Source organism: Polypterus senegalus, chromosome 8, assembly GCF_016835505.1.
Source record: "Polypterus senegalus isolate Bchr_013 chromosome 8, ASM1683550v1, whole genome shotgun sequence".
Classification (NCBI taxonomy): domain Eukaryota; kingdom Metazoa; phylum Chordata; class Cladistia; order Polypteriformes; family Polypteridae; genus Polypterus; species Polypterus senegalus.
In genome coordinates, this window is record NC_053161.1 from 106,849,629 (window position 1) to 106,870,927 (window position 21,299).

General features: G+C 37.8%; 1 protein-coding gene across 1 annotated transcript in view; it reads left to right on the forward strand.

Annotated features, from left to right (window-relative positions):
* Positions 1-21,056, forward strand: part of LOC120533620 (lamin-L(I)-like) — a 118,716-nt gene extending 97,660 nt beyond the window's left edge. The window contains exon 8 of the mRNA XM_039760536.1: positions 20,842-21,056. Within this exon, the coding sequence (XP_039616470.1) occupies positions 20,842-21,000 (159 nt within the window). The 3' untranslated portion in view covers positions 21,001-21,056. The remainder of the gene's footprint in view (positions 1-20,841) is intronic.
* Positions 21,057-21,299: the final 243 nt, after the last annotated feature.

A 21,299-nucleotide genomic window follows, 5' to 3' on the forward strand; every position in this document is an offset into this window, starting at 1 on the left:
ATTAAAGTTGACATTTCGTGCTTTTTTCTCACTGTATGCCTATTTTTTTTCTCTGTACCCTAATAAGCTTTCATATGACACTCAGACGGTGGGCTACAACAACAACGCCTTTTCACGGCGACTTTGATATGTGATTTCTTTTTTATTTCGGGCACTGTGCAACTTTGTGAACTTGAGCTTTCAAGTTTCTCCAACACGCTATGTCACTCGATCGACTTCCTTTTGTTTTTTATACCATTGTTTAAATCATCAAATAGTATGTTTTTCCTTTGCCTCCACCTAGTATTCGCTGAAATTCTTATATTTTCCCCTGTGCTTTTCCCATTGTCTTTTCACAGAACGCTGAGCTTAACGTCTATTTATATTGATTTGCATATTCAAAGAGGCGTAATTCTGGGAGAAGTTGGGGTGGGACAGCAGGTGCATGCTGATCGGGATTTATGTAGCAGAAGAACGTGGAAGTTGGAGTACGCACAGATTCCTGCATCTGGATGTTTCTGTGCGTAAGCACATTTCGGCTTTTGTGCTTATGTCATGTTATAGTGCGAATTCTATGCACGCCGTTATGTATGAGGCCCCAGGAGCCCAAAACTAACAAAAATAATTTTCTTAACCAAAAAAAAGAGAAATAAGGCACACAAGAGTTTTGTTTATCCAAAAGACAGGGTGCAGCCATTTTATATTGGTGGTGCAAGATGACCTAACACTCCATGTGACAGGCAATGGATATAGCAACAAATAAACAATATGGCAGCAGCAATGAAAATAGAGTACAAAATTGTAGCACGATGGTGTTGTTGTAATAATGATAAAAATTAATAAGCGCTTGGAAAATGAAATATTCACAACTGAAAAATAAAGGGAATCATGAAATCTACCATTTCAAGTGCCCTTTCCTACATCACTATCTGAAACTGAAAAGCTGAATGTTCTACACCAATACTAAACTGTAAAAACATATCTTTTCTAAGATGATGGGCAGGTTTTATTAGAGAACATTTTATACATTTAAAGATTGCTGCTGATTTGTGAACCTGGTCAGGAACCAAGAAAGTCATTTAGCAATAATCTTCATTTATTTCCTCCAAGGTTGGATTCACTTGCCAAGAAATATCTTTTTGGGCATCATATTAAAAAAAGCTTTTAAATCTAGTACAGTCATGACTCTTCAGGGTAATGCATGTGGCTGTAAGTCTAAATGAAAGGCAGGCAGCACTTTTCTTGTTGTGCTGTAAGCTCATTCATTTTACTTTCATAACTGTTTAAATCCTTACAAATGAGTTCAGTATGTAGGGGTGCCCACTGTTTCCACCAATTTGATGAAAACATTTCATCATTTTCTTTTTCATTAAATCACAGTGCATCTAGTCTGTTAACACTTTTATGCCACAGGTTTGGAAAAGGATTTGAGTTGTATTTGTTGATGTTCTGAAGGATTACAAGCATTGTTTATTATTGTGCTGTAGTGGTTGGGAGCATACACTGCACTGATACAGCATCCACACGACAAACCACCTCAAGATCCCAGATTAGGACTCGAGGGCAGCCATGCAATGAGTGACCCGTTCTTTAATTCCATGGCTTGTTGCTGCTCTCATTGTGCTATAATATATATTTTCAAAATTGTTGATTTTCTCTTTTATAAGAGCACTGTTAAAATGTCTTGTGGACCTGAGCAGATCAGCATTCCTGAGACCTTCATCTTTCATTATTTTCAGATATTGTATGATGGACGCAGTTTACTGGTCATGTTTTGGCTCATTTTGTATCTCATTATTCTGCTAATATTATGGAAAAAGAAACAATTATTGGGTCTGAGTCTTCAAGAGCAAGTCAATTAATTATTTCAAAAGAAGTTAATTAGCAGCAAAAACAGGTCACTAATTAAGAAAAGGGTTAAAATGAAAACCTGTAGCCACTGCTGCCCACCGGAAATGGAATTTGGTGTAAGTGAATGCTCCTGGGCTATTTTCTGGCCTTCATGGCCCTAAATTGGATTGGATTATTATATTTGGTTGTTTATAAAATTAGTTATGTTAGTCTTTACTGTTAGCAAAGGTCATATGTCCCCTTTATGTGAGAGCATAAAATACATAGAGATTTATTGCAGTCACTGAAGGAATTATAAAGTATAGTGTGCCATTGTGTCAGTTCTACAAACTTAGAAAAATACCAAAAAGTTTACAAGTAGAACAATAATGCATTTAAATTGGAATGAAGAGGAATAAATAGAAACATCACACAGTACAATGAGATAGATAACAAAATAAAAACATACAGTATGCTGCAGGGAAGTAGGCAACAAAATGAATCCTATTTTCCTCTCTCCAACCTGCCTTCTCATTCCTGTATGCCAAAGGTTTTTATATTCTGGATAGCAAAACATTCAAAGAGAATGTGTCATGGAATAAACCTGCAAAGACTGGGCAGAGTGAATTAAAAAACTGTTTATTTCAAGACAGGAGGAGAGCACAAGACACCAACAACTGGTAAAATGTATGCACTGAAGAGGGGCAGTCCTTGCCAGAGCTCCTATTGTTATAGTAAGTGTGGGCGAGGGGCACTTAACTTACAGTATATTTCAAAACCATTAGTGTCTGGCATCGTAGTTAGCCTTTAGCAAGGAACATGGACTATCTGCTGATATGAGAGAGATAACTGGCTGATAGATTTTACCAAAGGTTAAAAGTTAAAAATAAAATCATAGTGCATATCTCCCTGTCCAGACCCCCCCCGCCATTCTCTTCTTTGTAGCCCCCCATGTCAAGGTGTACCCATGTATGTATTTATTTCACAAATCTACATTCATTAACGTGGTTTTCTGCACGGCATTAAAAGGCTGATCTTCTTTGTTGCATTATCCTCAAAGTATGAAAATGTTTTTTAAGCAAATTAAATTTCTGCCACAAACAATAAAGACATAACATCTAGTCAGTGTTTCTTTGTAATTACAGTTCAGCTATTTTGAATGTTGTGTTTGAAAATTTTGAACTGTAAAAATTCTGGAATAAACTCAAGGCTCACATCCTAATTGTGCATGACATATTTTGGGGTTTTCTATGCAGTGGGTGGCGTCAGTTTTAAAAACTTTAAAAGTTGAATAGTTGGAATCCACCAAAAACATAACCAGCTCTAATACTAAAGGGTAAAAGATGTCCATGAAGTTTCTTAAGAAATGGAATATTTTCTCTTGATACAATATGTCCAAAAATATTTGACCTCAGATACACAGACAGAGGAACAAAAAATGCACAACACGTGTGTGTTCTGTTAAAACCTGAAGTCAGTTCCTTCATAAAAATAATATTTGTTTCATATCTGAAATATAGAGTAAGTAAACATGTGTATTTCTTTATTAGCATCTGCCTCGACTGGTTGTTTATACTATAATGAATTAGTAGTAGAATGTTTCCTATAGAGACATTGCTAACCATGATGTCTAGTGACAGTAATCTTCTAATTTTCTAGTCATTATTTTTTCATTCATGGTAATTTTATTATTGGACTTGTAGTTCTTCCTGAAAATGAAAAAGGCTGAGCATCCAAAATTTATATAGTCCTATCAGAATATTAAAACATTAAATAAAATAACATTTTTGTGTAGTTAAAATATGTGATTCTTCAATATAAGGAAATCTATGCTGTAATAAATCTATGGATGAATGGAATCTTAAAATGTTAAAAGAGAAAACCACCTCTCTGATGAAATACATATGGAAATAAAATATGTTCTTAAAATATAGGCTTAACAAAGTCTGAGAATGCACAACCTGTACTTGCGTAGTGCCCTTTCAAGTGCTTTTGTCCATCTTCTACCCCACCTTGGTCAGGGTCATTGAGAGCCCTAGCATATCTTGGAAGTAACAGATCTGTCACATAACATCCAGTCACACACACACACCCACACCCACACTCATTTACAGCAAGTCAATCTGGTGTCTTCAGCCCAATCAGTCTAATATCTTGTCTTTGGAGTGTGGGAGTCCCTAAAGTGATCCAACCCCATACCACCCACAAATCAAATAGGAACATTTTTTACAGAAATAATTTCCCTAATCAAAGTGCAACTGAGCCACTGCATTACAATACAATACTCTCTGGGTCATAAGGAATACTTTTCAGGAGATTCGTGAAATGGAAAGCATTCCTTCTGTAGAATACCTTAATCCATTACACCTTAGAACAGGGGTAGGCAATGTCAGTCCTGAAGGCCTCAGTGGCTGCAGGGTTTTGTTCCAACCCAGTTGCTTAATTAGAAAACCAATCCTTGCCAATCTCAGACCTTGTTTAATTTTATGGCTTGTTACTCTGCAATGTTAGGTTCTTATATCGTAGTTTTTTTTTTCCTTTTCAATGATATCATCTAAATGCTTTGAAACCTAAATTGGGTAATTTTCAGTCGGTCACATTTTTCTCTTAAGTATTTTATTAAATCAATTAGTGCATGATGAATCCACACATGTCTGAATGGAAACAAGTTAGATGAAGAACTGCTGTCTCCTTTGTCATTGGCATCTTACTTCTAATAAGGAGCCAATGAAAACAGTGAATGAAGTTCTTTAAGACTGAAATAAGCAATTAAGGCTGGGTAACCTTAACAAGCGAGACCACTAAAATGAAGCATCAAAATGTCACTTGAGCAATAAGTGCTTCATCAGCAATAATTAATTTCTCATTAAGAAACGGCGATGGAACAAAAGCCTGCAGCCACTGTGGCCCTCCTGGTTCGATGTTGTCCCTGTGGACTATGATGTTTGCTGATGACATTCTGATCTGTAGTGATAGTAGGGAGCAAGTTGAGGAGACTCTGGAGAGGTGGAGATATGCTCTAGAGAGGAGAGGAAGTAAGGTCAGTAGGAACAAGACAGAATACATGTGTGTGAATGAGAGGGAGGTCAGTGGAATGGGGAGGATGCAGGGAGTAGAGTTGGCGAAGGTGGATGAGTTTAAATACTTGGGATCAACAGTACAGAGTAATGGAGAGTGTGGAAGAGAGGTGAAGAAGAGAGTGCAGGCAGGGTGGAATGGGTGGAGAAGAGTGTCAGGAGTGATTTGTGACAGGCAGGTATCAGCAAGTAAGTGAAAGGGAAGGACGGTAGTAAAAACCAGCTTTATTATAATGGTGCTGGAGGTAACAGAGTTAAAGATGCTAAGATATGCATTGGGTGTGACGAGAATGGATAGGATTAAAAATGAGGACATTAGAGGGTCAGCTCAAGTTGGACGGTTGGGAAACAAAGTCAGAGAGGTAAGATTGCTTTGGTTTGGACATGTGCAGAGGAGAGATGCTGCGTATATTGGGAGAAGCACGTTAAGGATAGGGCTGCCAGGGAAGAGGAAAAGAGGAAGGCCTAAGTGAAGGTTTATGGATGAGGTGAGAGAAGACATGCAGGTGATTGTTATAACAGAAAAAGATGCAGAGGACAGAAAGATATGGAAGAAGATGATCCGTTGTGGTGACCCCTAACAGGAGCAGCCAAAAGAAGAAGAAGAAGAAGATTTGCTTCTTGTACTAGTTCTACTATTAAAGAAACATGCAATGAGACTGCTGTACATGACAGACACAAATTGCTAAAGCGAAAAATGGAAAATGAACAGTTGGCAATGGCAGTATAAAAACAATAACCAATATAAATAATTATTTCATATCATATTCATAAATTCTTGCCTCTCATAATGAATAAAATAAAACTATATGAAGACATTTTTTGTTTCTCTGCTTTGCCATCTTGTACTTTCTTTGACAGGAAGGTGTAGAATGTCTGGGACAATTTAAAGTCAAATTGTATATTTAATTACTCTTTTTATTAACACCCAAAGCTGTGGGACACTTACTGTATGTGTTAATTAATGTGCAGGCGTAAAACTTTATGTATAGTTTTGATTTTACCAGAAATGCAAACATATAATGTTATCAATGTGGAATAGTGGAAAAATGCAGGGTGTATTAATAAAAAGATGTGTGTCCAATTAATTGGTAACTATAAACTGGTCCCATGTAACTAATGGCACTTTCACACCTAGCACTTATGGAGCATACAGTTTCTACGTAGAGCAATTGCCCCTCAAATTTGTGAACATGCCAATTACATTCTGGTGCACGCCATAACAATCCAGACCAAGATCCTTAGGAAACAATGGTCTCAATGCGGAAATATGTCCCGAAGCAAACAGCCTGTGAGTGTGAATGCCAGCCATCCATCTATCCATTTTCTGCACAAAATTGTATTCCAGTACAGTTTTCTTGGAACCAAAGCCTTTCCTGAGCAACATCAGGAACAAGGCAGTGTCAGTCCAGGAGGGCCTCAGTGGCTACAGGTTTTCGTTCCAACCCAAATGGTTAATTAATTAACTTCCCAAAACATATGGCCTCATGAGAGATAGATGGCAGCGATCACAAGCAGGATCTTGTCCTAGACATATTTTAGACAATTTTAAATGTTCCACTCTTTTCTGAAATGCCAATTTATATGTCCCTTACCCGACATACCCTAGGATCTTTAAAGAGTCGATTATTTGAAATATTTTTATATATTGTTGAATTGTTATCTGAGAAATCATTAAGACTAACAAGTAGAGTGTCTGGGAGCTCTGGAAATTTTCTCATTTTTAAATAGAAGAAATTAAAATTGGAGTGTAATTGTTCATGAGATGCAGATATGTTGTGCATATAAAATTCCCCAAGTGATTCAATCCCTAGTATTTTCCATAGCTGAAACCTAAATAAGTCTGAGAAGGTTAAAAAAAGTGATTATTGTGTGTAGGAACAACCAATAAGAGCTCCTCTGCATCCAGATGTGTCCTGCATTATTTCTGTATTTTAAACAATTGGTGGATGAGTGGATTGCTGGTAAATTAACAAAGTTTTACATGGAGTAAAGCAAGGAAGATTTAGAACAGGATTTGTTTAACAATACATGCCAGGCTGGTGTAAATGTATGAATTTCTGGCAATTTCTAAGACTTTATGGTGCATCTATTTATATATTTGCTGCCTAGTAGTAAAACTGAAAGTTAGGTAGTCCTTGCTGCCTTCTGCTTTAGATCTTTGTTGAGTTGCCTTTTAAATTTGTGGGCATTTTAAATTCCAGATGAATGATACTATAATTGTTAAAAAATGATTTGTTGATGTATAGTGGGGTGATCTGGAATAGATATAACAGCTTAGGGAGGATATTTATTTGGACAGTATTAGTTCTCTCTTTTGTCTTTCCTTCTCTAGTATGCCCTTTAACACGCGTTGCACCTGGCTGCCAAGATGTCACACAGCACATGCTGCATGGCACACATGGTTAGCAACACATAGTATCACTACAGCTAGTCCACAAATCTGAAGGTACATAATAACAAATAAAAAATAATAAAATAATAATAAAAAAAACAAATAAATACGACACAAAATAACATAAATACTAATTAATGAAACAAACAACCAGTGACCAAGCTGGGGTCTAAGCCTGATACACGGGTGTTGTGAGGTAGTAACACTAAGTACAACTCAGTCTTGCCACCCTGTGTAAATTCTGTGGTTTCAAGCTTTATGAATGCAATTGGAATGAAATATTAGAATTATCAAGAGCAATTTTGTTTTAACATTTTTGTTTTGTATATTTTTTGTATATTAAGCTTTGAGAGCAATACAACAACAACAACAACATTTATTTCTATAGCACATTTTCATACAAACAGTAGCTCAAAGTGCTTTACATATTAAAGAATAGAAAAATGAAAGACACAATTATAAAACAAAATAAATCGACATTAACATCGAATAAGAGTAAGGTTCAACGGCCAGGGGGGGCAGAAAAAACAAAAAAACTCCAGACGGCTGGAGAAAATATAAAATCTGTAGGGATTCCAGACCATGAGACCGCCCAGTCCCCTCTGGGCATTCTACCTAATATAAATGAAACAGTCCTCTTTAGATTTAGGATTCTCACGGAAGGGCTTGATGATGATGATGATGGTCACGTAGACTTTTGCCTTTTAATCCGTCCATCATTGTTTGAGCATCATGAAGCTTTGAGTAGGTGGTGGTGGCGCAGGCCACCACCACAAAGAAACCGGAAAAAGAAACAGAAAAGAGAGTAGGGGTCAGTACCGATTTTAGAGCCACCATGAATAGTTATTTTGAGGAGATTGAACATATAGAGTATCAGGATTAAGTTAAATTACGATTAAAATGAAGTTATAAAAAGGCCATGTTAAAGTAAAGATAGAGAAAGATAGAGATAAGAAAAGATAGATTGCAATCCAGATTGTGGATCGTGATATGATTTTTTGGAAAGATCGCCCACCCCTAATTTGACTAATCAAGTGTCCAAATTTATGTAGGATTCATTAACCCTTTGGCGAGCTGCTTGGAAAGGGGTTGCAAGCTACCAGTAGCTCGCAAGCGACGTGTTGGAGACCCCTGGTCTAGAATGACATCCAGGCTCTTAACCTGGGAAGAGATGTTTGTGTTAATGTTGTTAATTAAACTAGAAGGATGGTTTACCTTAGCGAACATAGATTTAGAACCAGTTTTATTGCTATTTAAAAACAATTGGGAGTCATCCATGACTTTATGTCTTGGAGACATGCCGTTCGAGTATTTGGAGGGAAAACAGAAGTGTATTTAGTGGATAAGTTGTGTCATCAGCATAAGGATGAAATTTAATATTACCTATTGGGAAGAAGTAAATGAGAAAAAGAAGCAGCTCCAAAAAAGAATCCCGCAGAACTCCCCGGGTAACGACTGCACTGTCGGATTTAAAGCCCTTTACTTGAATAAACTGCGTCCCATCAGCGAGGTAGGAAGAAAACCATTGGAAGACAAGGCCACAGACTCCAAAACTAGCCAGTCGTTTCAAACGTATCTGATGAGATATGGTGTTAAATACAGAGATTTGGTCAAGAAGTACAAGAATTGGGAAAAGTCTCATGTCAGCTGCCCGGAGATGACCATTTGTGATTTTGACCTGGTCAGTTTCTGTGCTGTATTTAGGACGAAAATCAGATTGAAAAAAAAAAACTGTTCAAAAAGCTTATTTTGGGTGTTTTTATTTTTTTTAAATAAATGTCTGCTTAGGCGAAATGAGAGCGGCCACAAGCCATTGAATGAATTAACAATTGGTTTAATGAACAACAAGAATCGGCTTGTAATTATGAAACTGGTTGGAGTTTAAGGGTCCAGCTTAGCTGGTGGTCTGATGGCTCACCTCATATAGCAATTTTGTTTCCCGTTTATGGAAAAGAATGAAGCAATTCAGAGGACTTAATCTTTTTAAAAAAGTAATCTAAAATGATGTTAATTAGCAGTAAAAAAAAATGTTTAACAATCACGAAAAGAGTTAGAATGAAAACCTGCAGCCACTGCGGTCCCCCAGGATCGGAGTTGGAGACCCCTGCCTTTAAATCGCTTCCAGCGGCCGCATCCAGTAAAACGGCGTCTCTCCGACACGGGGGAAGTCAAGAATCTTAACATGCACGTCTTTAGGCACATACAAATAGCTGGTTAAGTGTAACTGACTAAGAGCAATACCCTTAGACTTTATTTTTATCATTAATGCTGACAGTAAGCATTTTTACTTCTTATAAATGGGGCCAGCCTACTAGAAATGAATTGACATTCATCCGTATCTTGTTCTTTAGCTGAATGAATCAAAGAATGCATTAATGAATGTAGTGGGGGATGTTTGGTAGACACCTGGCACTCCAGTGAATTATTTATCCACCTGTCCTTACCAACTTTGACAAAGTCTATTTGATGCATATTAAAGAAAAATTAATAAGTCATTCTGATCCATCCATCCATTTTCTAACCCGCTGAATCCGAACACAGGGTCACAGGGTCTGCTGGAGCCAGTCCCAGCCAACACAGGGCACAAGGCAGGAACCAATCCCGGGCAGGGTGCCAACCCACCGCAGGACACTCACAAATACACCCACACACCAAGTACACACTAGTGCCAATTTAGAATCGCCAATCCACCTAACCTGCATGTCTTTGGACTGATCTTTGAGCCTAATTACTTTGAATATACATACAGTATACTGTATATTGTAGCCATTGGGTGACACTGATCAAACCAAGTATCAAAACTCCGGTATATATTCTTAAAACCAAATATTTAGGTTATGTTTCTTAATAGTTTCAGTTAACAGACTATATTTTTGCATAGTTCTGACACCTTTGAAGAAATTTTGTGAACTTGCCTCTCTGTCCACTTGCTTTTATATTCCTGGGAAGAGGTATCACTGGAAGTTGCATTACTGAAAGATTCAGCCCCTCTTGTTGCTTTCACATCATCCTTGGGTGGTGTTACAGTCCCTCAGGTTATGGCTGCTGTCCCGTCTTTTATAAGAAGAAGAAGAAGACGGTGTCCGAAACCATTCTCAGTTTATTGTGCCTGAAACAATGGAGCAAAGTGTGGATATACATATATTTACTCTTCATAAATGCATACAGAACAATGGACTGATGTCCGCTAGAAAATATTAAGGTTATACAGTGTGACACTGAGAAGGTAATGATGATTTTTAAAATAAAGGACCAGAAGAAGAGACATGAGCCAAAAGACTTGCTACCAGGAAGTCAAATAAACACTGTCTTCAAGCAAAAATCAAAACCCTAAACTGTTGTTGAAAATACATAGCACAGAAGTCATTTACTGGGAACACTAATTAAATTAACAGATGTTAATCTTTTGTTATTTATCTGCAAATACAGATGAATAGGAAATGTTTTTCATGACCTTCATACACCCACCCCATGATGTCACAGTCGCTCACTACTGGGTTGTTACCCTAGCACTGAAGCAAAGACCTCTCCACAAAATGGTGGCACCCACAAAAACAAATTTGCATCATGGAAAAGATGGTAAAATAGTTAAACTTTTAAATAACAATTTCTGGATGCAAACTAAATTCTAAACTGCCTCACAATTATAAAATAATTGTCCCATGATCTGGATTGTGATTTTGTAACTAGGCATAAACTAAATGACATTAATGGTATGATTCAGGGCTTGTAAAAGTCAAAAAAGGTTTCATCTTGGCCTCAGGATACAAATGAACAATATGAGGTAAACTTTGTCCTGAAACTCTGAACAGGTTTTTGGCCTAATTGGCAAAGCCTATAAATGTGAAAAGGGAGAAGGAAACTAGAAAACCCCTGGCAAAAAAACAAAAAAAAACAAAAGCAGATCTTCTTGTTATTACAGTATTGTTTTTCCAAGTAGGGTAGAAAAAGGCCAGCAAAAATGCTTGGAAATATTTAAAAGCAGGGAGACTCACAAAGGCAACCAAAATTCAAGTATTTTTTCAAAAATCAAAAAAACAAAAAACAGGACCAAAATTCATAAAGCAAAGAATCAAAAAATGATAAATTTACAAACTGAAAGGTATCCAAAACGAGCTGAACAACGGTAGTAGAACTAATGTCTCAGCACAGGAAAGAAGCATCTCGCACTGTGTATAGACCTAAGGGGGGTCCCCATAGCCACACTACCAGGAGCTCCTAACCCCGCTCAATGCACAAAGGACAAAGAACATAGGCTAAGCTGAAATAATTCATACATAAAAAGAAATATACATAACAATATTTATTAAAGAATTATGTAATAAAAAAGAAAATAGGGACATATTCCAGAAACATGAATCACAAACGATCGTAAATGAAAAAAACACTAGAATAATAGGTTAAACTCTGACAATACTATAATTGAACCAGGGACAGATTCCCCAAAAGAGGAAACCTCACTATGACATACACCAGCTTCCAGTGGTTAGTGCTGAACATCCAGAGAAAGATAATCACATAGTGTTTCTACCATGAGCATCCTGTCCTAGTTTATTGCTTAATATGTAGAGAGAAGTGGCACCTGCACCCAATAGACAACACCATAATCTAAATGGCACATTTAGTTTTCTTTCATAGTCATGTACAATCTCTACATCATGGGATGTTTAAGGATACACCTGGATAAGCAAAGAAACGTACAATACATTTAGGCCCTTCTCCTTGTTCTTGAAAGTAATGCAATGTCCCTTTGTCGATTCTTCTGGTCAACATTATCTGTTTATTATTAGGATACATGTTGATAATTACGTTTTATATATTATAACCTTTGCTAGTTGTACTGATTATTGGATCAAGGACATTAATATAAATGTAACTATTTAATTGCCTCTCATGTGAAATTGCTACATTTTCTATGTTTGTTATTTTTTGAAGCTATGTATAGCCTTGTCAGGAGGATTACTTATATTAACCATTGGAGGCACATCTTTCGCCATACTTTTCCCACCAAGGCAAGTTGAGTGTTTTCGCTTATGTGATGGGTTAGTAACCCGTGGAAGTGTTTCTCTGAGAATTCTACTTTCCTACCACAGCTCAGAATTTTACTGGTTAGGCTGGTTTTTGAGACTGAATTTGTCCTGTATGAGTGAATGAGTAAGATAGCATGGGTTGATGCGAATGCCCAATGAGGGACTGGTGTTTTTTTATTGCTGTCCTGGAGGGGCTCTAGCGCCCATCGTAGCTCTGCATTTTTATAAGCAAATACAGAATGAATGATTGCAGCAGGCTTTCCAAAATATCTAACTGAATCACTTTGACTGTTTTCTTCTTCTTTTATTTTCTATAAGTCAGTTCTGATACATCCAGTTATCTCTTGGACTTTAACAGATTTGTGTTTTAGTGAGAGAAACAGATTTCACCTTTGTTACACAGCCTATTATTAAATCCACTGCTTGAAGATTGGAACACAGAAGGATGAATGAAGGAGCATTACTAAGATGCTCTTAGAAGATACTGCCATCTACATTGGCACTGTTATTTGTTATTCGATGGAACAAACGTTAACACGAAAGTTACATAAAATTGCACAATACTCTCAGACCTGCTTAATCCAATCCAAAGTTACATTGGGTACAAAAAAGTACAGTCTTGAAATTCAAATACATCAAAGAGCATTGTGTGACTCTGAGACACATGGAACTCTCTTTTCTTTTGACTTTAACAGCGGCAAAGGAGTAATCATAAAGCAAACACAGTAAAACAGGTAGCCTGAATAACATGTAACAGCATTCCCTTCTCACTCAAATCCCAAATATTATTCAATCTGATTCTTACCTTGAGCAAGGCCCCTAACCTGTAATTGCTGAGTGCTTTGAGTAGTGAGAAAAGTACTATATAAATGCAAAGAATTATTATTATTACTGTGATTAAGATCTGTCATTATCTTGCGTTCTAACAGGGTAGCTTTTTCAGCCTTTGAAAATAAAGGGGTACCAGCTCATACCATCATCTGGTAACCCTGATGTACCCACTCTCCCAATTTTGAGAAATCTCAAGAAAGGGCTATGATAAATGCCCAGGTGGTCCTCAACCTTGGAGCTGGTAGATTTTAATTCCAGTTATTGCTCTGAACAGAACATACATTTTGGGGTTTAAATTTAGTTCACTTAGTTGAGATTTACAGTATTTGTTTTTTATTTTTCTTAACCCGCTGCCAATTAACAATGAAACCGTTAAAACAAGGAAGCTGACAGCTTGCCAACCAGCATTTAAGTATTGGCTCTTGTGCATATTGATCCTAAATTTACATTCAAATCATCATAAAGAAATCATTGAGAAACATAAAGGTCTAGGCAGTAGAAATTGGCTTTACCCCACAAACTATATAAATAATGAAAAGGAAAATCGACAATATTAGAAATGTTAAAGGTGTGATAAGTCACAGAGCAACATAATATGTTTCATTAACAGCAAGAATAGGCTTCACATTTAGAAACTGGATGGACCAAAAAGCAGCTATCACTGAAACCTTTCATGGCTGGAGACTAGAGACTCCTGCTCTGTTAGGTTCCTCCCGTGAATCCCTGCTGCCAGCTAATGGCTTGGCTTCTCTCAATTGAGCAGGCCTCCTTTGCCTTAAGCTGTAGGGCAACAATTATACAGTAAATGAAGGGACTACAAGGATAGCAACACTTAAAGATAAGATAACAAGGGGTGTCTTACACAGGGAGCCCATGATACAGGGTACAACTATACTCACTCATACTTGGAAAATTTAGACACACCAGTTAGTCTAAGCAGCACATCCTTGAGAGGTGGGAACCAGCAAGTATTAACAGGAGGAAACCCTGCATAGGCATGGGAAGAAAGAGCAAGATCCACTATATTCAGTGACCAGGGTGGGATTGGAACCTAGAACTGGTGTGCTAACCACCACGTAATAGAGTGATGTTAAAATGAATAAGGTAATTGATACTAAATACTGTATGTTACTCTATTTTCTGACCTGTTAATCCAAGTTAGTGTCATGGAACAATAAACTGTCAGCCTATCATGGCAGCATCAATCCAATTTGGGCACACTCACCTATTATTTTATAAATGTCTATTTGCTCTTCAGTGCATAGAAGCTTGTAATGAAAAAGCAAACTGACAAAAGATACTCTCCTTCATGCGGTCTTTGGGAGCTGGTAATTATATTCATCCCAGGTTGCCGCACATCATATGAAGCAGCTAAACACTTATGGCATAAGAAACAAGTTCAGCAAATGAATCAATTTAACTTGCAGTCTTATCAGTTGCTGTCTTCTATCTCACTTGTCAGATTGCATTGACAAAAAACAGCAGCTCAGCCTTCCAGTGCAGTCAATATGTGTGTAAATCCTTTATCAAACACCCAGATGTCAGCAAATTCCTTGTGCCGGCTTTGATGTTGAGGAGTACTTCATGGTATACAGATAGAGTTTATATTTTAGGATCAGTGTTAGTCATCAAGCAGTCTGGTTCATTACAAATTAAAGGGACCAGTGTATTGTTATGTCTGAACTGTTTATTTTAACAAGAATTAATTGACTTAAACGGCTTAGCAAGCATTATGACTGGGCCACCTATACTCACAGTTTGATGCAAAACAGGTTAGCCACATTTATAATGACTTAGTTTTGAAAGGAAAAGCTCTGATACCAGTCTTTCAGTATTCTTCAATGGTGCTGACATATTTTGTTGCACTAAAAAGTGAAGAAGTGAAACTGAGGTAAAGGGACACAGAGGTGAAGTGGTCAGTGTTGCCTCAAATCTCCAGGGACTCGGCCTTGATTCCAATCCGAGTCACCATCTGTGTGAATCTTCTCCAAGCACCCTAATTTTCTCCCATATATTTATGAAGTGTGTTTTTCTCATTGGCGACTCTGATTGAGGTCATTAAGGGGGTGTGCAGTGTTCAGAGTTGGGTAAAGTAGACAAAAACTGTACTCAAGTAAGAGTAGCTTTACTTCAAAATGATATTACTCAAGTAGAAGTAAAAAGTAGTCCACGAAAAACTTACTCAAGAAAGAGTAAAAAAGTAATAAAGATGCACAAATAACACAAAGTTCCAAATCTCAGTTTTTCACAACAAAGCTTTTGAAGCCAATACCTACAGTAGGTAACATGTATGTTTGAACAGTGCAAACTAATTGCAGTGACGAGATATACTGTACACTGACAGTATAATATTGCATATGCACTTTGTGGTGTAGCGGGTCCGCAGCTAAAAAGGCCAGTTTCAAATCCATAAAGCCATGTCACTCTCCGTGGGCGCAATTGCACGACTGCGGGGAGTTAATGAAGTAGTTGGAGCGAGTGACACCTGCACGTGCGGGTCCGATCATTCTCAAGTGCTTTATTAGCTTCCTGCGGCGTGTGATTAAGGCCCACAGAGACGGGAGTGTATATATACAGGTCAGCACAAAAAAGAAGGGCGAATCAAAGAAAAGGAGAAAAGACATGAGGTTAAAAGACCTGAAAGGCAGGCTTGGGAATGATGGTCTGGTTCTTGCAGTGAAGCTGTGACCGTTTAGCAGTGAACAGGAGCCCCACATGACTAAAAAGTCTCTCGCAGGCTGCAAGACGCAGGAAGTTTGTGTGTGGGCATATGACTGCATGGCTATGTCTGATTGGTGAAACACTGATCCACTGGCAACTTCTCTCTTGCAAAAATATAGTTTAATGTATAAATGGAAAAAATTAACGAGTCGAGTGTTGCCCAATGTAGCGGAGTAAGAGTAGCGTTTTTTTCTTCGCAAATGTACTCAAGTAAAAGTAAAAAGTATGGTGCAGTAAAACTACTCTTAGAAGTTCAATTTTCTTAAAAAGTTACTCAAGTAAATGTAACAGAGTAAATGTAACTCGTTACTACCCACCTCTCGCAGTGTTGTCATCCCATGATAGTCAGGATAGGTTTTGACTCCATGTAAACCTGCATTGGAAGAATGGACATAATGTGAAGTGAACAAGCAAACAACATCCTCAAAGTGTTTTAACAGGTTTATAGCAGGGATGAGCAACGTTGGTTCTGGAGGGTTGCAGTTCCAACAAAGCTGGTTAACTAGAAACCAGTCCTTGCCAATATCAGACCTTATTTCATTTTATTGCTTCCTAGTGTTTTAATATCAGGTCATTCTTCATTTTTTTCCTTTCCAAGGATATTATCCAAATGTTTTGAAGTCTAAAACAGAGGAGTATTTCTCAGTGCTTTAGTTTTTTTCCCTTGTTTCCTTCCAAACATTTTATTAAACCAGATAGTTCTCGATGAATACACACAAGTATAAATGGAGATATGCTACATGGAGAACTGCTGGCTTTGTTGTCATTTGCATCTTATTGCTAATAAGGAGTGATTAAAAGCAGTGAATGCTGCTGTTTAAGACTGAAATAATCAGTTAAGAATGGGGAATCTTAACGAGCAAGACAACTAAATGAAGCATCAAAATGTGACTGAGCAATAAGTGCTTCATAAGCAATATTTGAGCCGTCATTAAGAAACTGGGTTTGAACAAAAACCTACAGCCACTGCGGCCCTCCAGGACCGATGTTGCTCACCCCTGCTTTATAGGCTCATTATTGTCACATGTACAGAGTACGGTGAATATCTTACTTGTATGTGCTAATCAACAGATCGCACATCACCTCTGCGACACTATGATTAGTGACTATAAATACCTAACTCTGAAACTTCTGTCTTTCTAACCTGAAAAATCTCAGAACACATTTGTCACAACCTAGCAGTAACATGTAATTTACCAAGTTTGGATGTAGAAGTAGTTTTATGTGATGCTTAAAAATTGACTATTGTGAACCTTTCATGGTGACCACCATCTTAAAATAGTTGACTTGTAAAGTTATAGTAATCTTGCCATTATATATCTAATAAAAACACTATCCCATATTTTAATTCACTGCCATAACAATATCAGTTGCTGGTAATCTGATTACAAGTAAAACATTAATACAAATATAAGAACAACAGATAAATTCCTTCTAATTGATTTTGATCGCCCTTTATTTTGTACCATTCATTTTTTCATGCATCTCTGCCTTTCTCTGAGGGTTCTGGCCTGCCCCCTCAAAATTTAACCATGAATTAATCAGGTCAGATCAGGTTGGGGAGCATGCACTGGTACAGGGTGTTGCCGCACCAACCACACGACAAAACAGCTCGGGATCCTGGTTGGCAACCCCCCAGTCAGACATGTGGTCCAGTCCCACTCTCTGGAAATGACTATCTGCCATGACCAGGTCTTACATGGGCATCCCCTTGACCTGGTCCAGCCACTCGGGTCCCCAACAGTGAGGATCTTGCAAGCAGAACCACCCTCGGGGAATCGCGCACACATGGCCGGAGTGCCATAACTGACGCTCCCTTACAATGCAGGTAATGTGCCTCATTCTGGACTCCATGAGCAACTGTTCATTTCACACAAAGTCAAACCAGCCATACCCAACGATTCAACGAAGGGACATAGTGCCAACGGAGTCCAGTCTTTATCTCAGGTTACTGTATAGCATCCATGTCTCACAACCATATAGCAAGACAGGAAGCACTAGGACTTGTACCTTGGATATCTTTGCAAAAGAAATTAAGCAGCATGGTAAAGTAGTGAATAATATAATATCTTATGCAGTATAAAGATTAAATGTGTGTATCTGGGTGTTCTGGTATGCAAATCCACACTGTTGAACCTATTTCTGACAAATTTTGCACACATCCCCAGTTTGTACAGGGAAAGACCATAGACTATGTTTCGTTGTGAAATTTCACTGCACCTTCACTTATTAATGAAGCGTCCCCTAAGTGTCAATTTTGGGACTTGACCCAGGTATGCAAAGTTGCCCATCACAATTCAATCAGCCAGTGAACTTTTGACTTCTGAATTTTCCGCCTGAAAATTTCTTTATTGACCACATATTGCACCATGGGCAGCATGCGATACCTCTGCTAATATTATAATATAATACATGATGGGAGAAGCATGGTTTTGTAGTGGCTAGTGCTGATATCACAAAGGTGCAGCACTGTGTCATTGTTCATGTTGAGTTTGCAGCCCCCTCTCCTGCATTGCAAAGACTTGATATGCAGATCAGGCTAATTTGTGATTCCATATTGGTGTATTGTGGAAGTTTGAATCGGTCCTGCTAAGGACTTTCAATCTAGAGCTGTCTTCTGATCTGTTGGGGTAAGCTGAACTTACCTGAAGCCATGTCCCTGAAATGAATTAATTGGGTTGAAGAATGTTGTGTTATGTTATGAAATATACCCATGATGGAGGTTTCTGCCTTGTGTCTTATGCTACTGGACTAGTTTTGCTACCCAACAACCATGAAATTGCATTGGGCAAGGTCAGAAAATGGATAGATAAAAGTGATAAGACATGATAGCCTAGTAATTAACACTACTCCTTCAGTTTCACAGTTTTAAAATAGGCTTTGCCCCACCATGACCCTGTATTTGAGTAAACAAGTTCAGAAAATACATTTTAATAAATGGATAAGTGTCTATGTATCTGTGTAACTGTTCTGTTGCTCCGTCTCTGTCATTCCAACAGATGGTGCTTTACATACATCTGTAGTAAGGCATTTTACTACTACAAATGTTTGTGATGCTCCATCTTTTGGAATGACAAAGCATTTTATTATTACATGCATTACAAAATACATTCCAATAGATTGTGCACTGCAAACATTAACACTGATATCTGTTGATTACTTAGATTTCAACCCATCCCTACCCCCAGGTAGCACAACTAGCAAATAATAAACAAATAAGTAATATATAAATTTTCTTCATAAAGTTTAGTCCATATTGGCTTACATGGTAGCAGATCCTAATTCTGGAGTACTGAGCACAAAGTAAGAGCCAATCCCAGACGGAACACAAGTCCATCACAAAGCCCTCACCTACACACCTCCATTGCTCTATCAGAAAAAATGATCAAAATTACATTTTTCTAACGCTATACAGTATATTACTTGAAGAGCTAAAGCAACATAAATTCAAAAGCAACAGAAACATTCAAAATACCATGCTAGTGATGTCTCTGGATGCTTCCTTCTTTTATATTTGTCTATTAAATTGTACTCATTTAAAAAAAAGATAGTCCTTACATTTAAGATAATAAATGCTTTTTTTTGTAGAAGACACCATTTTGTGCAAAGGGACTGGAAAACTTAAATAAATTAACTAGAACATGCTAGAGGCAACCAGAGAGTGAAGAGCTTTTAAGGATTTCAGGTCTGCATGCTCTACTTTTAAATGAAATGTAGTAAACTATGAATGACACAAAGACACTAACAACAGTGGAAGGCAATAAGGTGTTAAATAAGGGTGGGATGCTGAGAGCAGAGACCCCTGGAAAAAACTGTTCAGCTCTAAGGCCTAGTCAGAAATAGTGGGGGGTGCCCCACAAGTTAAGGCCCTGCCACGTTACACAACAAGGACTTCCACTCGCAGATTTCATTTACATAATCTTAGTGAGTCACAAGCCGACGCAGCACACTTCTGTAAGTTTTACACAGCCTTGCAACTCAGTCCAAGGAGTCAAACACATCTGATTGTGTCTTAAGTCATAGGGGTGGCCTTGTGTGTGTGCGTGTGTGAGGGTTCACAATCAATGAACGTTCACCCGGAAGTACAATGCATATATGGCAATTACGAGGAATTAAGAACGCAAGTAGTTTGGACCTCACATACAGAAGAGAGGCTTGTCTGTCTATTATCTCTTGTGTAATGTATCATGGCAAAATGAAGAAAAATGGCTGAGAATATGACTGAATTTGCCATTTCAGGAAAGCATTTGTATTTCCCTGGGTTTGTCAGCCTGTCAGAAAAGTGGGAAATTCACAATACTTCAGAAATTTAAAATTGTGCTGGAAAATCATGCAGATTGTCAAACACTGCAAATTCTTTTTGTATAATCTGACATACACAGGCATCAAAATCAGCCACTGCAGTTGTCAAGTTTAACTAGAAATCGCGCAATGTGCCACTTGCTTTACTTGACCAAACTGATCAGCTTCCTTTTTCTTCTGTGTAAATTATGCTGACATCTGTATGTGGATTGAATTATGTAGATTTGAGTCATATTTACTGATGGGGAGTTTCCTTTCCATTATATACTGAAGTACAATAGCTTCATTTTGAAATTATCTTGTGCTAAGTGAGATTCTGAAAATTCAAATGCTATGATTAGAACAGGATTAGAACAGGCATTGCCTTAGCGCTAAGGAACAACACAGCCTTCTTGTTTTGAGCTGCAAATGGTCCTGCATTACAAAAGCAGAGATGAAACAGTTTAAAATGAAGTCTTCTTATAGTTGCACCTGAAGAAGTTAATTATATTTACTAACAAGGCACTAAAAGGGCAGATCTTTATCTAACGAGGAAACAGCAGTGAATGCAGCATTGAGGTGCCATACAAATGGCTTAGCTCAGTTAAATGGTAAAGTTCAAGTTCTATATTTGCTATAATTTTATTCCTTTTTGAATGGCAGGGTTTGAATGATACATACATTTTTTGTTGAATAGCTGCTCCATGAAGAATCTAACAACAGAAGTCTCATTGAGAGGCTGGAACAGGAGAGAATGAAGGATCAACAGCAAATTCAGATCCTGGAGGCCAGACTAGAGGTCAGTGGATGTCAATTCACTTGTAATTACAGTGCCGGCAGCAAAGGAAACCACTAGCAGCTGCAAATCGTTCTGTCAGTCTGTTCTTTCCAACATTTAAAAGGGAAAAGAAAAATAATAAACTGGACCAGGCTCTTTGAAAGAGCCTTTGATAACAATGAAAGCGCTCAGTGGCTTGGGCTGAACAGCACTGCCCTCTGCTATTTTCATAATTATGCTGTGGTACATCGAAGCCACTTGTGAAAAAAAACTCAGGGCCACTGGATTTTCATGTAATTTTAAAAGACATTGTGTGAATAAAATAAATTAAGAAACAAAAAATATATTAGCTTGGCATTAGAAGCTGCCTTATATGA